The sequence below is a fragment of the Chelonoidis abingdonii genome, chromosome 6, assembly GCF_003597395.2.
Source record: "Chelonoidis abingdonii isolate Lonesome George chromosome 6, CheloAbing_2.0, whole genome shotgun sequence".
NCBI classification, from domain to species: domain Eukaryota; kingdom Metazoa; phylum Chordata; order Testudines; family Testudinidae; genus Chelonoidis; species Chelonoidis abingdonii.
In genome coordinates, this window is record NC_133774.1 from 121,739,482 (window position 1) to 121,766,542 (window position 27,061).

The 27,061-nt window shown below is 44.7% G+C and overlaps 2 protein-coding genes across 2 annotated transcripts in view; one reads left to right on the forward strand and one right to left on the reverse strand.

Moving 5' to 3' along the window:
* Nucleotides 1–3,680: 3,680 nt before the first annotated feature.
* On the forward strand, nt 3,681–4,462 carry TMEM215 (transmembrane protein 215). The gene has a single exon (XM_032786535.1). The coding sequence runs from the start codon at nt 3,681–3,683 to the stop codon at nt 4,389–4,391; it is 711 nt and encodes a 236-aa protein (XP_032642426.1). The 3' UTR covers nt 4,392–4,462.
* A 12,043-nt stretch (nt 4,463–16,505) lies between these two features.
* Nucleotides 16,506–27,061, reverse strand: part of LOC116828369 (atrial natriuretic peptide receptor 1-like) — a 44,094-nt gene continuing 33,538 nt past the window's right edge. The window contains exons 16-20 of the mRNA XM_032786537.2: nt 26,060–26,153; nt 22,520–22,672; nt 20,636–20,734; nt 18,007–18,098; nt 16,506–16,667 (exon numbers count right to left, since the gene is read on the reverse strand). Coding sequence (XP_032642428.1) covers nt 16,506–16,667; nt 18,007–18,098; nt 20,636–20,734; nt 22,520–22,672; nt 26,060–26,153 — 600 coding nt within the window. The remainder of the gene's footprint in view (nt 16,668–18,006; nt 18,099–20,635; nt 20,735–22,519; nt 22,673–26,059; nt 26,154–27,061) is intronic.

Genomic DNA, 27,061 nt, shown 5'->3' on the forward strand with positions numbered 1-27,061 from the left:
TTTCTTTGTGGGGGTTCATACTCAGAGGGGAGCAAATGCCCCTCCCCCATTTTCTTTGTGGGGGTTCATACTCAGAGGGGAGCAAATGCCCCTCCCCCATTTTCTTTGTGGGGGTTCATACTCAGAGGGGAGCAAATGCCCCTCCCCCATTTTCTTTGTGGGGGTTCATACTCAGAGGGGAGCAAATGCCCCTCCCCCATTTTCTTTGTGGGGGTTCATACTCAGAGGGGAGCAAATGCCCCTCCCCCATTTTCTTTGTGGGGGTTCATACTCAGAGGGGAGCAAATGCCCCTCCCCCATTTTCTTTGTGGGGGTTCATACTCAGAGGGGAGCAAATGCCCCTCCCCCATTTTCTTTGTGGGGGTTCATACTCAGAGGGGAGCAAATGCCCCTCCCCCATTTTCTTTGTGGGGGTTCATACTCAGAGGGGAGCAAATGCCCCTCCCCCATTTTCTTTGTGGGGGTTCATACTCAGAGGGGAGCAAATGCCCCTCCCCCATTTTCTTTGTGGGGGTTCATACTCAGAGGGGAGCAAATGCCCCTCCCCCATTTTCTTTGTGGGGGTTCATACTCAGAGGGGAGCAAATGCCCCTCCCCCATTTTCTTTGTGGGGGTTCATACTCAGAGGGGAGCAAATGCCCCTCCCCCATTTTCTTTGTGGGGGTTCATACTCAGAGGGGAGCAAATGCCCCTCCCCCATTTTCTTTGTGGGGGTTCATACTCAGAGGGGAGCAAATGCCCCTCCCCCATTTTCTTTGTGGGGGTTCATACTCAGAGGGGAGCAAATGCCCCTCCCCCATTTTCTTTGTGGGGGTTCATACTCAGAGGGGAGCAAATGCCCCTCCCCCATTTTCTTTGTGGGGGTTCATACTCAGAGGGGAGCAAATGCCCCTCCCCCATTTTCTTTGTGGGGGTTCATACTCAGAGGGGAGCAAATGCCCCTCCCCCATTTTCTTTGTGGGGGTTCATACTCAGAGGGGAGCAAATGCCCCTCCCCCATTTTCTTTGTGGGGGTTCATACTCAGAGGGGAGCAAATGCCCCTCCCCCATTTTCTTTGTGGGGGTTCATACTCAGAGGGGAGCAAATGCCCCTCCCCCATTTTCTTTGTGGGGGTTCATACTCAGAGGGGAGCAAATGCCCCTCCCCCATTTTCTTTGTGGGGGTTCATACTCAGAGGGGAGCAAATGCCCCTCCCCCATTTTCTTTGTGGGGGTTCATACTCAGAGGGGAGCAAATGCCCCTCCCCCATTTTCTTTGTGGGGGTTCATACTCAGAGGGGAGCAAATGCCCCTCCCCCATTTTCTTTGTGGGGGTTCATACTCAGAGGGGAGCAAATGCCCCTCCCCCATTTTCTTTGTGGGGGTTCATACTCAGAGGGGAGCAAATGCCCCTCCCCCATTTTCTTTGTGGGGGTTCATACTCAGAGGGGAGCAAATGCCCCTCCCCCATTTTCTTTGTGGGGGTTCATACTCAGAGGGGAGCAAATGCCCCTCCCCCATTTTCTTTGTGGGGGTTCATACTCAGAGGGGAGCAAATGCCCCTCCCCCATTTTCTTTGTGGGGGTTCATACTCAGAGGGGAGCAAATGCCCCTCCCCCATTTTCTTTGTGGGGGTTCATACTCAGAGGGGAGCAAATGCCCCTCCCCCATTTTCTTTGTGGGGGTTCATACTCAGAGGGGAGCAAATGCCCCTCCCCCATTTTCTTTGTGGGGGTTCATACTCAGAGGGGAGCAAATGCCCCTCCCCCATTTTCTTTGTGGGGGTTCATACTCAGAGGGGAGCAAATGCCCCTCCCCCATTTTCTTTGTGGGGGTTCATACTCAGAGGGGAGCAAATGCCCCTCCCCCATTTTCTTTGTGGGGGTTCATACTCAGAGGGGAGCAAATGCCCCTCCCCCATTTTCTTTGTGGGGGTTCATACTCAGAGGGGAGCAAATGCCCCTCCCCCATTTTCTTTGTGGGGGTTCATACTCAGAGGGGAGCAAATGCCCCTCCCCCATTTTCTTTGTGGGGGTTCATGCTCAGAGGAGACTGAGGCTGGGCACGTACCTTTGCCCCCCCGCAAGCAGCCAGCACTAAGCTCTGCTCTGCCATGGCCCGGGGGGGGGCACCTGCCGGAGGTGACCCCTGCACGCGCAAGGCGGCCGGGTGGGGGGGCAGGCACGCGCCTTGTCACTGACACCTTCTCCTGTTCCGGGGCCCTGCAGCGGAGCTTGTGTCGCGGCGGGGGGGCCGGGCCGCGCGCCGCCCGGCTGGTTTGGCTTCCCAGGGAGCGAGGCGTGCGGGGCGGGCTCCTCTTCGTCTCCCCGCCCCGGCGCGTCTGCCCGGGCATCGCGGCGGGCTGTCAGCACCTCACCTCTGGTGGGGCCGAGGGGGACACGCGGGGTGCAGCTGAGCAACCTCTTGGCTCCTGCCGTCGCTCTCTGCTCGTCGGTTTGAAAACTAACCAGCTGGGGAGGGGATCTCGGATCTGAGCTGCACTTAAAGAAACAGGCTGGGGGATCGTACTCAAGCAAAATTCCCAGACTTCTAGTGAGAATTTGCAGGAACATCCCCTCCCTTGGGAATTTGCAGGGACACACACACGCACCCCTAGTGGGAATTTTCAGGGACACTCCTCCTCCCCAAGTGGGAATTTGCAGGGACACACACACCCCTGGTGGGAATTTGCAGGGGAACACACTCACACACACACCCCTAGTGGGAATTTGCAGGGACACTCACACACACCCCTAGTGGGAATTTGCAGGGACACACACACACACACACCTGGTGGGAATTTGCAGGGACACAGGTGCACAAACTCAAGATGCCCAGGGTTCCGCACAGCTAGCTGGCTGCGAAGGTCCCATGCCCATCCGCTGCCCCGTTGTGGGTGTGGTGGCTCAGAAAGGGTGGCAATCACTCTCTCTAGCAACAGGATCGTGGCACCAGCAGACACCCCCACTCCCCCCTTTGGAAAAGCAAACCTTTGGGAGGCATTCACAGTGTTTTCCTCTCCGATGAGCGCCTGCTCACTTCAGCACAACTCAGCTGACTTATGAACTCCCCTGAGGGGCAAGTAAGCACCCTCCCATACCCATGTGATGGAAGCCCCCTGGACAATTCTATTCCCTGACCCATTTCTTCCAGTCCTTAGCCCATTCCTGGGCTTTTCTTTTATCGGCTGTAACACTAGAAGCCTGGAGTCTCTGTCTCTTTCCAGGATCTAAAGTCCATCCCCCTCTGTCTCTGACATGCACGCACATATGCCCTATAACTCACTGCTTCGGTTTTGTATGCACTACAATTGCTCTTAATGCATCTCCTCTTAACTGATCTGGCCTAGGATCCAAAAAAGAGCCTCAGAGGCCCTCGGGGCTGTCCGTGTAAGATTACAACGAGCCTTTTTAGCCTGGTGCAGCATCCTTATTCCGGGGAAGCCTGCTCTGGCTGGCAGAAGCGCTGGGATATTTTTAGGGGGAGTGCAAGGGATTTCCCCATTGACCCATTTCTCCCTGGACGACTGTGGTGAGAGAAACAAGATCTGCTTTTGATTTTTTTATGGAAACTTTTTATTGTGTGTTTATTGCAGCAAATCCCTCCAGAGGAAAGCTCTCAAAGGCAGGCTCGTAAGCCTCCTCAGCTTTGCACTGCCTTTGAAGGAGAGCAGTCTGATGATCTGCATGGTGTGAGGAGCCATGAGACCAGACGACATTAACCCTAGGACGGGACTAGTGGTGGCTTTGGTCAGCGTCTTCCTTGTTTTTGGCTTCATGTTTACCGTTTCTGGGATGAAAGGGGAAACCCTGGGAGACATCCCCCTCCTGGCAATAGGACCTGCTATTTGCTTGCCGGGCATAGCTGCCATTGCATTAACGAGGAAAACAGATGGCTGCACCAAATGGCCTGACAACAAGCGTCCCTGCTGCAAAAAGGCAAAAGACAAGGAAGTGGTGGAGCTGCTGAGAACGCCCTCAGATCTGGAATCGGGCAAAGGCAGCTGCGATGAGCTAGCCAAGAAAGCATACCTGAAGGACAGGAAAGTGCTGAAGGGAGAGGACTCTGTGTCCATCTGCACCACCACCACCACAACCACCACCACCACGGGAGAATGCAAGAGCCTGATCAAAAGGGTGGACCAGGACAAGATGCTGAGATACCTGGAGACCTGCTACCCGGAGATGCCGGGGAATGTGCTCGTGGGAGAGGGTCTCACTTACAGTGCCTTGGAGAAGAAAAATTTCCCTCCCTGGGACAGTGCTGCCTGCCCTGACACAGAGGACAACATTTTTGTGGCTCCAAAAGACAGTATAATTGTCTGTTCCTATAAGGAGAATAGCCCTTACGACAGATATTGTTGTTATATAAACCTTACTGGAGTCAGCTCAGACCATGAAACTATAGTTTGAATGATGCACACTTTCTATATCTCTATGTATTTTTACAGACTCTACATCTTTCAGCTTTTAATAGGGGAAAGTAGCTGATTGCACTGCATGGAACGCTCCTCATACTATTACAAATTTAACCTGGTATGTGACTGATGCTCAAACCTTTTGTGCCTGAAATACTTTCTGTAAGTAAATAAGCATGTTTAAGGCTAAGAACTCCTGCTTTGTGAAAATCAATTTTAATTATTTTAAAAAATATCAGTGCTGAATATTTTGTTCAGACACCCCCGCTCCCAAGACCCGAGCTCCTAGACAAGTCGGCAAGATGAAGGCATTGACTGTCAGCTAAAATCAAAGCAAGAGTCAAAAGCCTGGAGCTCGCTGTCTAAAATAACATGCAATATGAATGAGTGGATCTTAGGAATAGTGTCACTTCCTTTATTTCTGAAGGAATTGATAGAAGTCAATGTGCAGTTGAATTAGTTGGCTGCCTGATGTTAAGCTGTTAGATAGTTCAATCAGTCTTAGACTCAGGCAGGCAAAATCAGGGAATCAAAGTCTGACTTCAGTTTTCTGCTCTTATTAGATTTTACATGACCTTCTTTTAGGAAATCAAAGAGCAACATTGTAGGCTGTTACCCTGCCAGCCTCCTGAGTCAAGGAAGGGGACTAGGATAGAGAGAATTTTTGAAGGCAAATCTATCAGCAATTATATCAAAGGTACAAGTATTTGGCTATTTTGCTTCATTCTTAGTTGTTAATGAATCCACCAAAGTCTTTCTAATATGTTTGGCATTTACAGCTGTACTTTATAACAAGATATTGATAAAATCATTGCCGAGATTTAGCAGCAGGGGTCCCTGGATTTGGGAGAATATATATATATATGTATAATTACTTGCAGATTTAGGGTCTGATCCAACTCCCACTGAAGTCAACAGACTCCTATTGGCTGTAACAGAAGCTGGATCAGGCTCTTAGAGAAGTGTCATCTTCACATACCTCTTCAAAAACTCCAGATGTTTATCCATGGATCTTGAATAATGATATTTTATTCAATATTATGAAAGCCATTTTTAAGGTAGGAGAGACTAGGGAAATATGGTTGGCACGATTTTTCCACAGCCATGCTGTATGTTTTGTTAACGAGTTCACTGATCACAGATGCATAATACTGGAACCATGACCTGAGTGATACGAAAGCTTGGTGGTTAACCCTTTAGAGCCTGCAAACTGCACATACATATATAATACAATTTACATAAATGTACTACATATTACACAGAATCTAACATGTATATTACCATAGTATAGATACAATGTAATATATATGTAATCTATACAGCCTATCTAAGGGTTAAACTATTAGGAAAAAATGTTTGCTAAAACATAAAATAATTTGTTAGCAGTTCACAGACAAAGCCTTGATTTCCACAACAAAATGCTCAGCACAGCTCTGAAAAGTCTTTCCGTGCTGGAAGTCTTAATAATAGTTCTTGCTTTAGTTATTTTAATAAACCATAATTTGTACCAGACAGACTTATTGAACTACCAGTGTAAAAAGAAGTCACCTCTGACTAACAGGAGCCTGGGAATATTCTGCAGGAACTGCTCTGGAATTTTCCACTGAGAGATTGAAAGCTGAACAACTCCTCATTATGTCTGTGCAATTATTTGGAAAATAAAAGCAAACCTCAGGCATCCTGAGGGTCCCTCCATTTGGAAACTGCTCTCAAATTGTTACAGACAGTCAGCTCAAAGGAGATTGCCAAAGGGAGCTTTGGGAAGATTTCCCAGCATGGGCTTTCTCTACTTCTCTCTGGTGCACTAAATGTAATCTTGTTTCTTTTATTTATGCATTTATGTACTGATTTTTCACACAGTGCCCATTGCTGTGGCATCAGGGTGCTATTCAGACAAATAAAACAAATGCAGTTTAGTCTCAGGCAGGGATCAGCCAGTTCATATTAATACACCATAGGTCTTGCTGCTGTGGTGTGTAGTTCGGGGACTTTTATTTGCAAAACTCGAGCTTTTATCAGAGTAAATGAGTCCCACAGAGATAGAGACCCTCAACTGAAAATGTTCAGCTTCCAGCCCTGGACAAAAACACCCCAGGAATTGTCTCCAAGAGTAGCTCAAGAGATCTTAATCCCCATAACAGAATATAGGGCCTGATCCTGCAAGGTGCTGAGCACCTCCTGGATGGTGCTGAAAGCCAGATCCTGCTCCCATTTAAGTCAACAGCTAAAATCCAACGGACTCTCATGGCGCAGAATAAGGCTTTCTGCATGCCTTCAGCCCCCATCGGTGGGAGTTGAGGCTGTTGACTATAGCGCAAGAGGTACTTAGCACCACTTGAGATCAGGCCCATCAGCAGAAAGGCAACCTCTCAGATAACCTGAGTCCTGAATTGTAGAGACTACAATATAAACAACCCCTTGCATTGTGTTTGGTAGCAAATAAGTAGCCCATGCAGAACACAGATTAGGACAGTTCTGCAAATAGGTATGAAGAAGAGGTTCAACGATTTTTTCGCTTAGGTTTAAATGTTGTCTGCCAAACCAAACATTTGAAACGTAGTAGAAAGGTCTTTCATAAGGCTAGGCAATAAATTCTAGTGGCAAATGACATGACAAAGATATAATATGCAATCAACCAACAGTGAGTCATGCACTATATTCCATTCTTACTGTTGGACCTCTGGGTTTTGCTTTTTTATTAATGAAAGCAGGTTTTTATAGCAGTGAAAGTTACGCACAATTTTTAAAAAAATTAATGTTACAAACAGAGAAAATTATGGGTGGAATCCTGGCTCCATTGAAGACAATGGGTCCAGAATTATACATGCTAAGTTTAAAGAGTATTTATAGGTAGTTTAACATAAGCACAAATAGGAATTTGAAACCAGAGGAGTATGGACAAACCTTCTCTGAAATTACTCTGCTTGAGAATCTTCCCTTTTCCCATGTTCAGTATTACCCTTAATTAATGGAATAGAGTGAAATCAGGGATGAATCAGGCCATTTAAAAAAAAAAAAAGTGTCTCTAGGGTCTGATCCAAAAGCCATTGGATTGACTGTGACCCTTTCCACTGACTTTGGTGAGCTTTGGTTCAAGCCCTTAGTGTCCATGAAAAGTGCCAAACTGATAATCCTGGAGATTAAAGCCCTCTGTTTACACACAAGACAAGCAGAGCATAGGCAGCAGCAAGACTGTCAGTGCGCCTCCCTCCCTGATCTACACTTTCTCTCTTAAACCAGAGAGTTGTTTAATCTCTCTGGCCATTCAGTTCTTGGCCTCTCTTGCTGGTGAGTGTATTTTAAACCTCGACATTTATCTCCCAAGCAGTCATATTATGGTTACAGCCTGTATGATCAGCCTTGATTTTGGTGGACTGAGGAGCAATTCCATTGATTTTAATGGAGTTGTCCCTGCTCATCTCAGGGCTGAATTTTACGCATGGTCATTATAAATCTGGGTATGATTCAAACTAATGACTTGGAAGTGTCTCCTTATGTCATTGCCAGCTCAATAAAACACCCACTCTTCCTGGGTTAAAATTTCACTTCATTCTTGATTTTTTAAGTCTCAAGGCAGTGAACGTAACTGTAATGTTCTTCATCTCTTAGAGCTTAATCCTGCATCTACTGATGTCAACAGCAAAACTTTCATTGATTCAGTGATGCAAGATCAGGCAATTAAATTGTCTTTGTAGAGATCAGGTGATAAAGCACTTAAGACAGATTTCTAAGATTTATAAAATATAATGTTGATTGTAGCATTTATTGTAACTTCTGCACTGATGGGTATTTTTTTTTCTGAAGTAATGCAAAGGTGATGCACAGATCAACTATGTTCACTATATAGTTTGAAGTGTTACATTATTTTATTTTATTTTATTTTGTTTGTAGCATTTTTATCCACACAGATTAGATTACAAAACACCATGCAGTTTCTTTAACAGAAAACCAGGAAATCAGCAGCCATAATCCTCTATTACTTTTCTAGTCTCTGCCCAAGTGTAGTTGTATCTTCACCTCATCATTGTCTAGAAAGCAAACAAAGGAAACAAAAACACGTGTGGCCTGATCCTAACAAGTGCTGAGTGCCCTCCACTCCTAGTTTACGTCAGTGGTGACAGTGCTGAGTCCTGCTCAGGACTGGGTCTGTACAACTGATCTGAGTTTTATAGAAATATTATATTATCCCAATGGCACTTTTCCCTTTCCCCTTGTGATTTTTGTGTTTGTTTGTTAATGTCATTTCTTCTCCTTCCCTCATCCCTCACCTTTGTTTTGAGCAGTCTAATTTGGCTTCTTACATTAAGGGCCAGTTTTTGACACACTTACTCATGTTGAATGGGCTCCTTAGTTTGTGAACAGTCCCACTGATTTCTAGCTGACTACTCATAGAATAAGGGACTACTCAGTGTCAGGGTGGCAGAATTTGTCCCTACATCATCAGCCTAGTTGAGATGGTGATTTAAAATCCTCACTGTGGTTGAGACCGTCACTCTTTGGAGTGGGTTTTGTATTTTCCATATGTGTGAAGCATCGTTCACAGCAATGCTCCTATGGACATTTTATTCGCTAATAATAACTAACAATCAAAATAAATAGATAAATGATGATTGGTAGTTAAGTCACCTTAGGTCTCATTTTCAAAATGGTCAGAACCATGCCTCATCAGGGGCCGGATTTTATGGGGTACTGAGCACCATTTGTTAGGGTTGAGCTCCTTCAGTAATCATTGAAGTTGCCTCCACACCTTGTTACTGAAGCCTGGTCTACACTACGCTGTTAAACCGATTTTAACAGTGTTAAATCGATTTAACGCTGGACCCGTCCACACTACACTGCTCTTTATATCGATTTAAAGGGCTCTTTAAATCGATTTCTGTACTCCTACAAAACGAGAGGAGTAACGCTAAAATCGATATTACCATATCGGAATAGTGTTAGTGTGGACGGAAATCGACATTATTGGCCTCATTATTTTACAGTAGCTACCCACAGTGCACCGCTCCAGAAATCGATGCTAGCCTTGGACCATGGACGCACACCACCGAATGTGCCTAGTGTGGACGCGCACAATCGACTTTATAATATCTGTTTTATAAAATCGGTTTAAGCTAATTCGAATTTATCCTGTAGTGTAGATGTAGCCTAAGTTTCAGCCACATTGTGTTGATAGAAACCATTGGTCTGAAATGATCCAGCTTTGTCCTCCCAGCTGTTCTGCAAGTTGCTAACATCAGTGCTATTAAAAGAAGTGTTTTCTATCAAATGTAATAGGATTTTTTTTAGAAAGTACTATCTCAACTCCCTATGTGGTGCTTTCATCGCATGCCTCATATTTTTAATCTGATTCTAATTTGCAGACACTGTACATGGGGACAGGTATATGTTGTGTCAATATTTGTTACTTGTCTTTCCCATGGGATTATGAAACCCAGAAGCTCTTGCATTCTGCATCCATTTTCAATGAGTGCAAAAATCCAGTCCAGGATTTATTTATGATATTCAGAGGTGATGTTTTTTCTAGTGATGCCTGAGTTACCCTGAGTCTGTCAGCCCCTTAGAATACAGAGGAGACAGAACTACATTTCCTTTACCAGCCAAGTGGATTCTAGCTCCTTTTGTTTTTAAAAGCATGGAAGATAACACACTAAGGAGCAAGCTCTGATGCTTGACCTGGGTATTGACCTGATTCTGCAGTCAGATGCACTCACAGACCTTTATGCAAGATTTGGGGAAGTTTAAATTCACATCCAGAATTCATCTCAACACGCCTGGTGCTTTAAAATCCCACTGTCATTTAGGAAAGGAGAATCTCCTTGTAGGAATTCAAACGTTATTCAACAGCATATGCCTTGTCAGGCAGAATATCTCCTGCAGGACATGTGGAATTTAAAGGCTGGAGGACTGTACTGTTATAACCAGTGATGAAATACTGGCCTCACTAAAGCCAATGGCAAGACTCCTGTTTTCTTCAATGGAGCCAAGATTTCACTCAAGATTTTCTAAAGTGCTTGACGCCCAGCAGTTCCGCTGAAAACCAATCCCCACACTGCCCCATTGAAAACACTGGGAGCTGCTGAAGGTTTTGGGAAACCTGGTCACTTGATTTAGGGGCCTGTATGGGAACTGAGCTCTTTGAAAATCTGGCCTTTAATGTACTGTCCAGGTTGGCCAAAACCTTGAGCCAGCATAAATAAGGGGCAACATCCAACCACTAAGTGAGAGAAAGGGATATATAACTTCATCATTTTTTCTGTTTTCATTGTGTCGATTTCATTGTGTTCCACTTCAGTCAGTGGACTTTTCTGTATAAGTTCTATCTCTTTGCCAGATTCAGCATCATCTGTGTGCTTTTCTGGGCCCCGGCAAGGCCTTTCTTCTCACCCTTAGGTGGAATTGGCTGGGTCAGGCTCCATTTTTCATCTAGTCCCAGAGTGACAGAAAGGGTTAATCCATCACAGATTGAATGTAAATATGCGTCTGATCCACAGAGTGTGCCTCTTCCTTACTCCCATTTAAGTAAACTGAAATTGGGGGTTGTCAGCACCTCTCGGGATCAGTCTATAAGCCAACATGAAGCACCTGATGCAATAACATACAAGAAACAAAATTCTTTTTAAAATTCAGGGATAAAGGTATTTTGTTTTTCAGAACACATAAATACAGTAAATGGCATCCTGTGCTTTAATTCAGTATCAAAATGTAATAATCTGTAAAAAAAAAAAAAAAAAAAAAAAAACCCGAACCAACCCCTTGATACACTTATGAAGCAGCCTGCACTGATAGTCCTTCTACTAGAGTTTTGTGGCTTTACAAAGGACTTTGCTGCTCAGGGCTTCCAAGCCAACAGCTTCTACAAACACCAAACTCACACAGCTGTTTTGAATGTGAAAAGGATTGATTTATAATCTGAGGAGGAAAAGTGCTTTTGAATATTTGTTTTAAACCTAGAGATCAAAGCTCATGCCAGGCATGTCAGTATGGGCCAGTTGCTCAGGGAGAAGAAAGGTAAAAGTACTTGGCTAGGATCAGGAAGTTATTGGGGAGGGAGAGAGTGAGTGATCTTTGTAGCACCACAGGTCTGACCTTCTGGCTGTCCATGTATAGAAAGCCCACTGACTCCTGTCTCAAGAGTTATCCACACAGAAATGGGGATCCGTCCTGCATGGCTGAAGCCAATGAAATATTACCATGGAATTGTATGAGAGCAGGATCAGACTTGTGCTGCATAGTCAGGTTCAGTCTGGCTCTGTAAAGTTTCCCAGAATGGTTGGAAGCCTCTTGATTGGGTCCCTTCCTTTAGAGCAGGTGCTTCATCGTCCTTATTTGGAGACCTGCAGATCTGTTAGGGAGGCACTCTAGGCTAGGTCTACTTACATATCCCAGGAGCTAATCTTTGGTTTTACAGAAAATATCAACACGACATTTAAATGTTAGGTAGTTGCTACCAAGTCTTCAGTGAAAGCTAGGTGCTCTATTTGAAGAAAGAAAGACAGTTTTCCCAATGTTAAGTTTGATTGAATAAACTCTGGGAACTTCTAAACCTGGAAAATTGATTTACCAATAAAATTATAATATTGGTGATTATTTTATAATTTGACTGTTCCATCCACTCTTCAGCATTCAGACACTTTAGTTAAATATTACGTAATTTTGTAATTCTTTTTCTGCTTTGTATCATGTTATTTATTTCCGATGCCTGCGTGCATCGTTACCTGTACATAGCCTGTATTGAGATGAAATTGTAATAAATAGTAATCAGAATATATATACACACACATAAAATCAACACTTCATAAAAACAGAGTGGTATTCTTGTTGTCCACATGTGCTATTTTCCTATGACAGCAAACACTGAGGGCCCAATCCTGTGATGGGCTGAGAGGCCCCAGTAACAATGGAGCACCTTCACCTCCCACTTGGGAGAGAGTGTTGAGGGTGCTTAGCACCTCGCAGGGGGTACTCCACACTTCTCAGGATCAGGTCCTATCACTGGAAATGCTCAGTATCCATCTACTTTCAAATTTAAACATGGAATAGATATTTTAAAGAGAGGAGGAAAATATCACCGACCTCTATAAGTGTAACATCTATCGTGTCCCCTTTCTACACAAAAACTTCTGCACAAGCTGATTGTTCACAGATCTGTGTCATAGGAGAGCACTTAGCTCTTCAGAGATTTACAGAGTCTCATATCAGGGCACTTGGTTGGTAATTTGAGTTCTGATTGGTCACCCTGGACCGAGGGCCTTCGAGAGAAATTTAGGGCCCTGGTACATCATCCCTCCCATCCCTCCCATTTCCCCTCAGTTACAGATGTTTTGAGGATCTCCCTGAGCTTGGGGCCTGGTACAATTGTCCTCCCCTTGTCCCCCTCTCATCAGCCCTGCTGAACCACTACAGCCAGTGCGATATTAGCCATTGACTTCAGTGGGAGCCGGATCAAGCCCTATGGCTATACTTCCCGGTGGTGTGAATCGTCTTCCACAGAAGATGTTATTTGGGTTATCTGTTTGGTTAAAGATATAATAGAATTACCCGGAGTTTTTCTTGCAGTAACTACACATGTGTACAGTCCCATTTAACTCAATGGACATAGAGCTAGGTTTGTGTGGTTTGCAATGAAAAAGTGACTTTTTAAGCAACACAAAAACTTTTCTTTTTGTTTAATGTTTGTGTGTGGAAAAATTTTCATTGCTACAACCAATCCTAAATAGAACTACTTTATGTGTTTGTGAATCTATCCAAGTTTATAAGCGTTTGCAGGATTGGGGCCCTATGAGTTCACAATATGATTTTCAGCAACTTTGTAAAATGCTGAATGTAACATTTTGAACCAGATCATTCCAAAGCATGATAGATCCCATAAGGCATCATGCTGCTACCTAATTCATTTTTAATTGGCTTGAGGGCTCAGCAGCTCCATTAATTGCTCAGCACCCTGCAGGATGTTTGTAACTTCCAATACAAATGTGGCGCTCATATAACATTGAATGTCATGGCAGAGTCATGAGCAGCCAGGCCTAGTAGTCGGAGGCAGAGTCCACAGTCCTGAGACAGGGGTCAAGAATCAGGATATCGGAAGATCAAAAGCAAGAAAGAAACTGGAGATCAGAATCACACATTGGGAACAAGAGACAGGGCAGCTCAGGCTATCAGGGGGTCAGAGGCAGGCGATGAACTGGAGGTCAGGAACCACAAGTCAAGCCGGGTCTGGATGCCAGGAAATCAAGCAGAAAGAGCAGGAAGTGTGGGGTGAGGCGAGACCAGTTGTTCAGACAGCTGCTGGTTTAAGTAGAGCCAATCAGCTGTTCCGGGACTTCACCAATTGGGCCTCAGAAGCAGAGCCTTACATTGGGGTGAGGCTTCATGGGTCCCAGGTAAGTCATTGTTAGCAGGCTATCAGGAGGAGGGCTGGACTGTGGTTGTTTCCATGAACTCTGTGAATGTGGGTTTGAGACCGATAAGTCATGATAATAAAACAGACCTTTTGGGGGGTGAAGGGAGATAGGTGGTGATGCAGTTTTGGCCAAATCGATTAAACATTGTTATCTAGGTATGTCTGTAAATCCCAAGTACCTGCCAAATCATCTGAGAACACTGCAACTTGTATTTCACATCGCACAGTACATCCATTTCCCAGCAGACAAATATCCACATCACAAGAACCATTTGCATAAATGACACTAATCAAGATGCCATCAGCACAACTGACACTAATCAAAGCCTTTCTAGAAGTCTGACCAGGTATTCAATGAGCTATGGAAAACTATCACTGCAGGGGTGGTCAGTCCAAGATAGGGGTGAGAGCTATTGACAAGCAACGGAGGGATGTTTACAGTGGTGTTGTCCATGATCATCATCTTCTGCAAGTAAATGGCCCAATCCAAAGCCCTCTGAAGTCATCAGGCGTCTTTCCATTAACTTCATTAGGCTTTGGACCAAACCCAAAGATATGTCCTCAATAGCCACAGCTGTCAGTCCAACAATTTTCCTAAGCACTGTCACACAAACACTGTACAAACTCAAATGATCATACAACTGACTTCTATTTAGAATAACCTGGACTCAGAAAATGTTCATGATAATGTCCTTTAATCCTAGCAGTCTACATTAGTATAACATAGATGAGTATCAATTGCAACTTTTCTACAAATAAATATGCAAGAGACAGAGTGAACGGTAACAAATTCACATTTCCAAAAAGACCTGTGATCTGTTCCTTTCTATAATTTCTAATACCAACTTTTAACATGTTAATTCAGTGAAAGCGTAATGCCAAATATATAATGCATGATGCAATGGTGTAGATCAAAGTGTTTCAGGAATATACATGGTATTCAGATCAACGGGGCTTTGGTTGAACAGCAGCAGGACTCAATGTGTTAAAGCATGTTACAATGCTGTGGTTGACTTGGAGTTTGAGCTTATTGGTGGTTATATTATAAAATTTGGAATGTATGCAAATTTAACATTTCAAGTTTAGATAAATGGAAAAATATACTTTAAAAAAAGAATTGTCAGACTATATACTGTAATCTCACTCAATAAAGTCAGTTGCTATTACTATTGCGTGTGCTTTCCAATTAAATAAGAAATTTCAGTATCAGTGATACCTTTTAATTTTAATCTCAGTGATCACACAGTATATATTTAATATAAAATATGCTAATTACATGGGGCATGAGCCAGTAAATTACCCAGTTAATTTAAATTGATTTATATTCGTTTAAGTACACTTTAGGGTTTTGCTCTGGTGTATCCAGACTGATTTGGAATAAATTTAGTTAAGCCAGTGAAACTTTTCTAAGACAGAGTAGCCCTGACCGAGAGAAAATCTGCTGCCATTTAAAATAAATCTGTAGTCTAGAAAAAAGGAAAATGGCAGAGTCCCAAATAGCATACAGCACACATTGTACAGCGTACTTCGCATTCAGAGAAAATAACCTCTGACAGAGTTGGTATGAGAAGCCACTTGTGTAAACCCATCTCCATCAGCAAACATGGAGATTTATAGAGAGGGCTTGCTACACTTACAGCTCTGCAGCGATGCAGCTGTGCCTCTGTAGGGCTTAGTGAAGACACAGCCTATGACAACGGGAAAGCTTCTCCCATCGGCTTATGTACTCCACCTCCCCAAGAGGTGGTATCTGTGTCTGATGAGAGATGCCCTCCTGTCAACATAGCACTGTCTACACTGGGGGTTAGGTCAGTATAACTATGTTGCTCGGGGTATGGCTTTTGATCCAGGAGTGTCAGACCAGCATTCCAGAGAGCTCCTGCAGCAGCCTCAGACATGAATTGTTTACACATTCGTTCTCCTATTTAATAATCCCCAGCTCTTTTTATCCCTAGATCTCAAAGCACTTTACAAAGGTGGTTAGTATCATCCATGCTTTACAGATGGGGAAACCGAGGCACAAACAGCTGAACTGATTTACACAAAGTCATGCCAATGGCTATCGACAGAAGCCAGACACCTTGAGTTCTTTTAGTCCAATGCTTTATCCACTAGGCCACATTGTTCCCTCCGACTCTACCTGGCCTTCAGTTCTAGCAAGTCCACATTTCAATCCCTCCTTTCAAAACATTAAACAAATTAATCCCATGAGGCTTATCACCACCCTGGCACTAAATAGCATGGCCTCCCCTTTCTCCTTCTCACTACGAGAGGAGTTAACATGCTGGCATCTCCAGCCTGTTGCTTGTGCCAAGTCTGATAATGGGGGCTGTTTGCAGGGCTTTCCCCCCCAAAACCAAGTGACAGCTGTACAGGTCTGATCCCTGTCTCTGGATAGCTGGTGACTCAGAAGAATCCATTTAATTTCTTAATTATCCACACATTTATGATCGCCAGTGATTTGTTTTACCTCTTTATTTTTGTTCCCGTCAGATTAAGGGAGAGAGCTTTGATTAATGACTGTCCATACATCCGGAGAGGCTGTGGGAGAGCAGCATCTATTTTCTTGCTTTGCCTCTAGGTGTGGCATGGCAATGGAAGCTTTCAAATATCCCAGGCCTTCCTGGATCACATGAGAAGTTTGCCAGGTAGATCTAAAAGACTGAAAACAAGGAGAAACTGGAACAACTAAACATCTACCCATGCCCTTTAAGCTGGGCTGGAGAGAGGATCATTGGGCAAGACTCCTGGAATCAAACTAAAAGTAGTTCCATCAAGGTCTTGAGAGGTTGTGGTAGTGATGGGTGCTCTCTTCTGGATGGCAATATTCTGTTTTCCTTCCAGCCAGTATGTCACCATGTCTCCTTTCCCCTACGGAGGAAAGTAAGTCAATGTGTAATAATGATATCACCAGCTCTGATATATTTCTTTTCATTAGTAGATCTCAACGTGCTTTGTAAAGGAGGTCAGTATCATTACCCCATTGTACATAAAGGGAAACTGAGGCCTGGAGAGACAAAAATGATTTGCCAAGATCCCCCAGTGGGCCTGTGGCAGAGCTAGAAATAGAATTCAGATCCCCTGAGTCCCAGTCCAGTGCTCTAGCCATTACTACTGTGTCTATTAATGATGGAAAAAAACACTTAATCTCTGAGAAAGTTTCACTAATTTTAATTATGGGTCTGTCAACACTACAAATACAAATGAATCAGGGGATGCTATTATCACAGCCTTTTCTTCTCATCCACTTACAAGACAATGACAATCTGTAGTGTGGGTTGGATCTAACTGTGTTTTTACCATATCCCATTACTGAGCTCAAAGCCTGAGCAAAGTCCTGAGGCCAGACCAGACCTTTAGCCTGGTTGTGAGACATCGTTACAACATGGTTAGGTCCTACCCGCAGTACAAACTGTAATTATATTGTCATTGGGTCAGTGGAAATTGTGTGGTAACTTGGTACCAGGATTCAATTGTCCATGTGGTGTAGCTAAGCATGGGACTGTTTCAGAGCGAGGCCATGGAAATGAATTGTTTTTGCAAAGCAAAACTGTGGGACACTTTGACATTTACCTGCATGCTTCACATTGCAGGATAATTAGCCAGACAGATATGGACCCAAAATGAAAAAAATGGGTTCTAGATTTCACACCCTTCAAAGTCCAGGGCCAAGCGTTTTCTATCAGCCACTTCCAGAGTGAGAGACGCTGCCTGCAACGTTCATTTTTGGATCTGGCTTCAGATTCCTCCCAAATGTTGTGATTATTCAAGGTCCATTTTCACCACAAAGAGAAAATCCCATCGAGAATGAAATTACTTCCCCAAATGGGGGCCGTTAGGATTGACAGATTCCAAACACAAAGTTTGTGTTCATTTATTGTTTATCACTATTTTCAAGTCTCGTGTTTGATTTGAAGAAGGCAGGCACAGCGGCTTGCCAAGCCATGAATCTGAGTGTGGATCCCATGTCTGGGCCCTCACTCCCAGAGCTGGCTGGGCCTGGGAGCAATTTATGTCACCCAGGAGTAAACTCCGCCAAGTGATCCTTCCATGGAACTCCATCCAGGCCGCTTCAGCTGGAGGCACCACTCAGACTCAGTAAAGCCCTTCTCTGAGCGAGGAAGGTATGAAGGGTTAAAACAACAGCATTCCAGAAGACAGTTCACACTTTCCTCCTTTGAAAAACTGAGCGCAAATGCCGTATATTTACCTTGACTTGCAAATTCCCACGACACACTAATATGTACTCTCCAATCTGCTCCAACAGCTGGTACGTATTTGAACTGCATTGTATTTTAAGGGCTGGAAGGAGGGGGGAGAATTGCCATATTATTGTAACCATTTATCCACTGAAGACATAGCCAGCAACAAATAGCAACTAAACTTCCATCTGCCCCCCCAGGCTGTGTCATTATTATTGAATGACACCTAGCTCTTTTCATTTCTTGGCTGTCACTACCATGTTATTTGAAATGCTCACAGATGAACTGAAAGGTCTTTGGTCTCTTTGTGAGTCATCTCAGGACACATATGCGACTGTCAACAAACACTTCACATCACATCCTGTATCCGATATTATTTTTCGGCTCTTTATAGCTGCCTGGCTGGAGTTGCTAGACAAGTGACCCTTTCATCTCACAGGGAAGAAATCCATCTGGAGTTTTAGCCGGTGGCCACTGAACAGCCACTGCCTTCTCGGTGCGCTCACTTTTGAACAAAGACTAAAGCTAAGAGAAATTTCCACCCATCCACTGCCTCCAAGCCTATAAATAAATAGAAAGAGCGGGGAGGTGCCATTTCCTGTAACTGTATAAATATTTCTACTGAATTATTCTGGCATCTTTAACCAAGGAAGGATTTATACTCATGCAAAATGCTTATTATCTCATCCATTGCAGGAGACTGGGAGTCAGGACTCATGGGTTCTATTCCCACTTCTACTACTAATTCTCTGTGTGACATAGGACAAGACAATTAATTTACCTATTTGTAAAAATGAGGATGATTCATGAGCTGGGGGTGGGGGGATTTTTCCACTGAAATGATTTTTTGACAGAAAAACAGTTTCCTTAAAATCAAAATTTTCCACAGCATTTTGATTCAGAAATCTCAGAACATTTCATTTAGATTGAAAAATGCTGAAATCAAATGTTTCCATAATTTACAAATGAAAACTTTTCTGAACTATTTGCCCCACAAAAAATTTTGATATTTTAACATTTCATCCCAATTTGGGACAGAAACAAATGCTATGTCTACACAGGATGGAAATTCTGGATTTCACGGAAGTTAATACTTCTATCACTATGAGGTCCTCTGGGTTAGTTACCTACAGTGTGTAAAGCTATTTGAAATCCTCAGATGACTATTCCGAAAGAAGCATGGAAAGAGGAGAGGATTAAGGTTATAAGATGATAAGTTTTTTCTTAGCACACAGTGTTAGAGGTGCTGATAAAACATACAGAAGGAGAGGTAAGAGATAGGCAGAGATACATGACTGAAGAGAAGATGAAATGTGAGAAATAGAGGAAAAGATTTGGGAGTCATCAGCATGAAAGTGGTAGCTGAGCCTATGGTATCAAATAAGTTCACTCCAGGAGAGTGCAAAGGGAGAAGAGGAAGGGAGCAGACTGGGAGATCGACAGAAGGCTAATGAGGTTGCACACATAACTGAAAGCATGAGTTGGAGACAATGGGGGTGAACAGATGTCACTGAGGGCACAATTTGTTCTGCAGAGTCTTCATACTAGTGATGATGAGTGAGAAGGAAAGAACCCAGCTTGACTTTCAGATCCATGGGTTGAGTTTGTAAGGCTAGCAGTTAGGATGGGGGAGGAAACACACTTTCAAATTGTAAACTGGGCAAATCTGATATGGACTCAGTAAGGCACAATGGACATATTAAACCCCAACATGACAATTTTGAGAGTCACTTTTCAGAGCAGAACAGCCCTTTAAAATCTATTGAAAAATTGCCCTGTTTTAATACATTTGAAAAGCATTGTAACGCCATTCAACAAAATTATGTAACCTTCTTTCTCTCACAGATTAGAGAACAAATAAAAGTCTCCCTTCCCCAGTTTTGGCTCATTCAGCTGTTTCTGGCCCCTGGAGCTCCGAGCAAATCAGATTTCAGCTCCTAAGCCTTTAATTCTCAGCTCAGCTAAAGATGAAGCTTGCTAACCAAACTCGGGACTCTGTCAGTCCCTGGGAGGAGCTGAAAAAGAACTCTATCTGAAGATCTTCTCATGAAGATTTCTCCCTAATCATTCTGCTGGACGATAGGGTTTGCTTCCCCATGCAACAGACTTCCCTCACCTCCATTGGCTGAGGGTGCAGCTCCAATGGAGCCAGGTTGTCAAACTGTTTGCAGTCACTAGCAGTCTCTTAGACTCCCCATTTAAAGGGAAGTTACACGAGGAGGGTGGGCCATAGAATATATTATAGTTTTGCGATGAGCTCCACGAGTGCAGGGAAGGAGGAGGAAGAATGAACATTCCCCTGCTAATCCTATGCCTCTCCAGGGCCGGATTGCAGCCTGCCCCATCTCCTGCAAGGAACTCTGGACCCTTTGAGACCCCTTTCTTGGGCCTGGAGGAAGAGGGGAGGCTGCCACAAGGCAGTGGAGTCCCCTTTTTCACAAGAGGGGAAAGCCATGCATGTAGGTTCCCCTCTGTGTGTGGCTCTTGGCTGTACAGTTGAGCCTTCAAGTCAAAAGCCTCCAGATGCTGGGAGTTGCACCCTCTTAAGCCAGGGCTGGACTCAGAACTCAGCCCTTTGTTTCTCCACGACTCATTAAAATGTGCTAAGCGTTGCCCCAGCATTTGGCTTTTCTTTACCCTCACTGGTGGACTCCATCCTGGAAGCCGTGTTGACAGTGTCTCCAAACAAGCAGTACCGGGGCATTTTGGTTCCAACAACTCCAGCTACAACTGGCCCTATTGAAGGAAAGAAAGCCAAGTATTCTGGGAGATGTTTTTAACTAACATTCTGAATGGACCTTAGGCTTATGTAACCTCAGTGGTTGCACAGGGCCCAGTGCCATACACAGCTCTGGTCCTGTGTCCCCAGTTCCCCATTTGTGATGCAGTCTGGTTGCATTGCACCATGACAAGGTATAAATGCTGATACTGTCCTAATCATCCCCTGTATTTGACAAGCTGTACTTCACCTCCGTCTTATAAGCAGGGGAGGGCTGGGACAGAGGGATCACAGGCAGGCAGGAATTGCTAAAGGTACACAGAAGGGCCTGGGGAGGAGGGCCTGGTCATAGATGGGCAGAGAGCTAGATGAGTCTGTGATGGGGTGTCTGCCCAAAACTGGCATCTAAGGGGTTAAAATAGACCTAGGGAGGCTGTGTGAGGAAGTGGCCAATAGAAGAGAGGCTGTGAGAAGCAGCCAATCCAGGCCCAGCAGGCCTATATAAGAAGGGTCACAGAGCAGAGCAGAGTGAGTAACTGTCTGGAGCTCAAGGAGGAAATTGTGTGTTCCTAGCTAGAGGAAGGAGTGCTAGTACCTTGGACAGAGCAGTGCCTGAAGGCTCTGAGGTGAGGGCAGAGCAGGTGCTGGGGTCCTGGGAAGAGGTTTAGGAAAGCATAGCAGTCATAAGGGGGGTTGAGGAGACGTGGCACATGTTTGCCATTGACAGGGTCCCTGGGCTGGGACCTGGAGTAGTGGGTGGTCCTGGGACCCTCCACTAGCCACTGAGGAAGTGGCTGGACTACTGACAGAGATACTTCCCCCCTGGAAAGGGGAAACATGGATGGTGACATGGCCAGAGGGTCGAGTCATGAAGAGGACACTGGTACTTGGATTGAGGTGGATCTGCAGGCTGAGAACAACGAGAGAGACGCCATCAGGAGAGGGCATACTGGCTGGCAGAGCTAATCCCTGTAAAGAGGTACCACTGTGGTAAGTGGACCCATGACAAGGTCTTCACAGGAGCTGTTCACACTAGGCCCCACAAAAAATACCTTAGGCTGACCCTGCACACACTAAGCACCTGGAAAACAAGAGCAGGAACCCAGCTCATATATTGCTGACAATAGCAGAGGAGCTTTCTATTCCTAGGTATCTCTACTGAATCTTAGCTTTGGTTCTGTGATGTCAGCCCATTCTGCTTTAAATTGAGAAGGGTTTGCTCTGTTGTTGTGATAACAAGGGTTAATAGTCTTGGTGGAGCCGCATTCCACAGTGCTGAGCATCGCACCATGTGTGCTGGTCTAATCCAGACTCTGTATTGCCAGCCAGGCATGCAGCTGAATGGGAAAATCAGATGGTGACCCAGATCAGGAAGCAGATAAAGCATAAGTGTGGGGCTGAGTCAAGGAAGTGAGAAGACTCTTTTGGGATCACGAACAAACTAACTGGGACTAGCATTGGCAACAAAATTACCATTCCTGGCCTGTATTAGCATCAGCTTTCTCTCTCCTTCTGTGAGACACAAGTGGGCTCTGCTCCTCCCAGTCTGGCTGGTGGGGCGCTCTTTTCAAAAGCATCCATGACAGAGGAATGGTGAGGGCCATTTAAAACTCAACAGTTGCCATTCAACAGGAACTGCCTTGTCACAGGATCTTGGATTCTAAGGATAAGGTGATAGTGCATCTACCTGGGGCTATGAATATTAAATTGGATGCTCAGCCTGTGGCTGAAAATTCAGCTCACTCTTTACATAAACAAGACGCTATTACAAACATTTGCCAGATGGGAGCATAGCCACGTACCTGAGTGGATTCCTGCTCGTATCTTTAGCTGGGTGTTGGGTTTGTGCGGAATCCTAAATGTCTTGCACACGGCCACCAGGTCGAGAGCCATACTTGCTATTTCACTGGCATGACGAATACCATTCTCTTTGGGCACCCCCGACACTACCATGTCTCAGAACAAAAATACAGCCCCATCAGCCTTCAACACGAGTCATTTTAAACAGGCATTTGCTAGAAGGATGCTGGCCTTAGCTAAAAAATCCCATTTCCCTTTCACACACTGGGTTAGCTCTAAGTTTAGGGCAAAAATCTCCAGAAACAAATCCAGGAAAGAAAACACAGTATAATATTTTGAGTGGTTAATTTCTAGAGCTGTGCAAAACTTTGGACTTCCCTCCTACTCCTCTCCACATTCAAGGACTCTGGAGAAGGGGCGCAGGGCCTCACGGAGGATATCAGCACTTCTAGCTTTTGGTGGGGGTCACCAGGAAATGGCAAGGAACCCCAAGTCCCTCAGGAGTCCTCTCCCATTCCTTATGAAACTGGCTCCTACACTGAGCAGCAAGGGCTAGCTCTGTGGCTAAGGAATCCATTTGAGTATTGTAGAAACCAAATGCACACATTAGAGATCCTGAGCATCTTAGCTAGCAACAGCTGCTGCAGCAAGAGGTGTTTCATCACTGCCATTAACATTTAAGGGTTCAGAGTCCATTGCCTCCAAAATCCTGGAAGATTTGGTGCAAGAGTAGTCTTTAAGTGGCAGCCACCCCTTGCAAGCCTACAATAACGGGGGAAAGAATGAGTGGTGTCTTTTCTAAAGAACCCAGAGAGAGAGACTTCAGCCCTGTACTGAGTAGGAAGGAGGATAAGGCTACCACACCCTGCTTGAGAAGGCAGCAATGAAAACATTTGGGAGAGGGAGTCTTGGGCAAAAGGTGTGGGGTGGGGATGGGTTGTTGGCATTGGTTCATTTGAGAGTCACACATTTCTGTAAAGCACAAGCCATCAAGTGAGCCAGCTGCGACTGATCTGTTGTCATATCTAAGGGTACATCTACATTGCACGATTATTTCGAATTAGCTTAATCCGATATTACAAAACAGATCTAATAAAATCGGTTTAGCACGTCCACAGTGGGATCACAAAATCGATTGTTTGCGTCCATGGTCCAAAGCTACCATCGATTTCAGGAGCGGTGCACTGTGGTTAGCTGTTCCTCAGCTATCCCATAGTTCCCACTTCCGGGTTGAGAGCACAGTGCGTGATTGGGCAGAAAACATCTGCTCTTCACCGCAGCAGCATCGCGTCTGCCAGCAGCATTCAGTACACAGAGGGTGACATTTACAGTACTCAAGGAATTATTTATTTTACTTTTCTTTTCACGGCGGGGAGTGGGAGGGGGGACGACGAGCTTGTTCTGAACATGCAAGACACCGTGTATTAGCCTACAGACATTGGCGCTCAGCCAAAGATGCAAATAGTGCTGGGTCCTGGTACTCTGTATCCTCCTTCTAACCCTCCCTCCCTTCCCTTCCTCCCCTCCATGACCTCTCGTTTGAGTCTCTGGCTTCCCGGTTACGGTTGTCACGCACTGCTGTCTGTATCCTGGAGTTTATTTTCAAACCTTTGGCATTCCTGTTCTTTACCGGAGCTCTGATAAACAGATTGTCTCACCTACAGCGATCAGATCTAGTATCTCCCGTAAGGTTCAATGCACGGAGCTACTTTTGCATTTTAACTGCATCTTCCACCCGTGCTGATCAGGCTGGACACGTGAAAGCAGGAAATGTCTTCTAAAGTCTTCGGAGCTTTGCCCCTTACGGCCACGCCAATCCGGTTCGGATTGCGGACCCAGAAGCGGTCAGTGGGCACTGTTGGATACTCTAGGAGCCAATAATCGATTTCGCACACGAAACCCTAATCCGGGCGTTATCACATCGAATTTCTAGCGCTACTCCTCTGTCTGGGGAGTTCCGAAATCGATTTAAGGAGCCGTACTCGATATTAATGACGGACGTAATGTTGAAGGTACAGCGTTAAATTGGATATATCGGCCATTAACACGATTTAAAAGTCGCAGTGTAGACCTGGCCTAGACTGGACCTGCAGTCACGAATCAAACCCGAAGATTTGTTTCATCTCCAACCCACTTCTCTCAATCTCAGATTTAAAGGAGAGCTTTTATATGGATTGAGTTGGGAATACTCTCATGTAGGGTGGTGTTAGAACTCTCCCTCTCAAATGTCTATTCTGTCCTTGCTAGAATGAGCTCTTTGGATCCCTGACTGTTCTTATGCTTTGCCCTTCTTTCCTAAGCTTTCTTAGCCTCCCCCTGCCAGCACGGAAACTACAGCATCTCCTAAATCGTCTGCCCTTGTAGCCATATTGTCTATGCTTTCAAATCAACAGTGTGTGCGTTTGTTAAGGCCCCCCTTGTAACGGTGTCTGGTGCTGGTAGCTGGTGCAGCCCCACTTACTCGTCAGGCAAAGAGATCCACTACTCCATGCCCTTCAGCTTGTGAAGGGGCTTCTTGCCCTCCTTCTACACAAGCCAGGTGCCCCTTACCTAGGGTTTCTTTTGGATTTCTCAGCCCACCGCAGCACTTCTCTTCTCCTCTCCTCTCCTCTCCTCTCCTCTCCTTCAAACTGCTCTTTGTTCCAACCAAACCTTCCTGCTCCAACTCCCACACTGTCTGGCTGAAGCAGGGGTTTTTATCAGTGACTGACTGCTGGTGCTCTAATTGGCTTCAGGTGCTCTAATTGGCTACAGGTGCTCTAATTGGTTTCAGGTGCTCTAGTTAATCTATAGCAAACCTTCCTCCCCTTGCAGGGAATAAGGCTCCCTGCTAACACTCTCCTGCTGCCCTCTGGCCATGCTGTATCACAATAATTATTATTAAAACTAGTGTTACTATTAGAGAGAAGCTTGAATTGGAATCAAACATCCTTTCTGAATCCTAGTCTAGCTGGCTAGAAGAAAGCTTGGGAGCTAAACATTCTAAAGTCAGTGGAAATCTAGATGTAACCAGGCCCATCGCTGACTCTATCTTTCTTTATGTCTCTTTTGTTTTCCTCTCTTTTCTTTACTGCCTTTTGTTTCCTCTTCTCCTGTGTATTTCATCTCTGGTCTTTTCTCTCTCCCTCTTTTCTCTCTCCTTTTCCCCTTCTCTCCTTCCTGATTTCTCTCCCTTGTTGTCTCTGTCTGTCCTGTCATTCCCACCCTCTTGTGAGTTCTATAGTGCACAATCTACGAAAGAACCCAACCCCTCTATGAGCTCTGCAGGATCCTCTAGCATGCCTGGAACTGCACAAGCTGAAATTCTCAGCAACAGAAGAGGGTCTCAGAATGTTGAGGAAACTGGAATATTAACTAATCAATGTAAAAGTATTTCTTTGGGTGCGGGGGGGTATTATGAAGAAATTATACATATCTATTGACTCTTGCATGGAGGAACTCTATTAAAGGGTAGTTTCTTCCATTGTTTGCCACTAGGAAAGCTAAATTTCAATTATTACTGCTCAGAATACCCTATGTTTTCTGTAATATGATTGACTTACTATATAATAAATGATCAGTCTTCTGCTTTTCATGCATTAAGTCCTGGGTTCGTTCTGCAACTACTACTTCCAAGTGTTTGCTGTATTTCTCCATCTAAGCAGGACAAACAGATTCCATAATATAATCCATTCACTAAGGTGTTCTTGTCTATAAACAGCAGGCAGTTCAGCATTTGGCTGGTCCTGGTTTGGTAACATTTAGATGGGCACAGGTCAAAAACTGGTCTAGATTATTTTTTTCTAGACCAAACTCTGTCCTTAGGTATATTCATGGCTCCCACATGAAATCAGCAAGATTACATTCTTCTGAAGGCAGAATCTGCCCCATTGCTTTCAAATTCTACATAATTATTGGGAGCCACGTCTTGGATATCAGTGCACAGTACCAGTGGCAGAGACGCGCATTGGTCCCTGCAGAGGGTCTCACATAAGGACCTAAGTCTCAAGCCCCCACCAACTGATCACAGAGCTGCATTAGGCCCTGCTGTAGCTTATGCACCCCTACTCTGAGTGGCAAAAGATGGTGGAGCCACTAGCCCCATTCCCACTACCAAAGCCTTGCGCAATAGCACTCAAGATGCTTCTGGAGATCTGTGCTCTTGATATATAGTAAACTAGGCTTCAACTGCTGCATTTTTAAGAAACAATGTTGTCACATTATTATTTTTTTTTAATTCAGCCCCAAACAAAATTGAGAACCGAACTGAAGGAAAGGGGCTAGAATGGAAACTGGGACTCAAAGTTAACTGTAGCTTCCACAATAGCTCAAGCTACAGCTAATTCTACTAGAGGTCAATGGGTGATTGTTGTTCTTCTTCGCAAAGAATGGGTATGACATCAAAGGAGAAGTATCAGAGGGGTAAAAGGTTTCGTGAGTGAATACCCACTTCGTCGGATGCATCTGACGAAGTGGGTATTCACCCACGAAAGCTCATGCTCCAAAACATCTGTTAGTCTATAAGGTGCCACAGGACTCTTTGCTGCTTTTATCAAAGGAGAAGA

Excerpts from the sequence above, each read along its gene's own strand:
- TMEM215 (XM_032786535.1), top strand. The coding sequence starts at position 3,681 with ATGAGACCAGACGACATTAACCCTAGGACGGGACTAGTGGTGGCTTTG.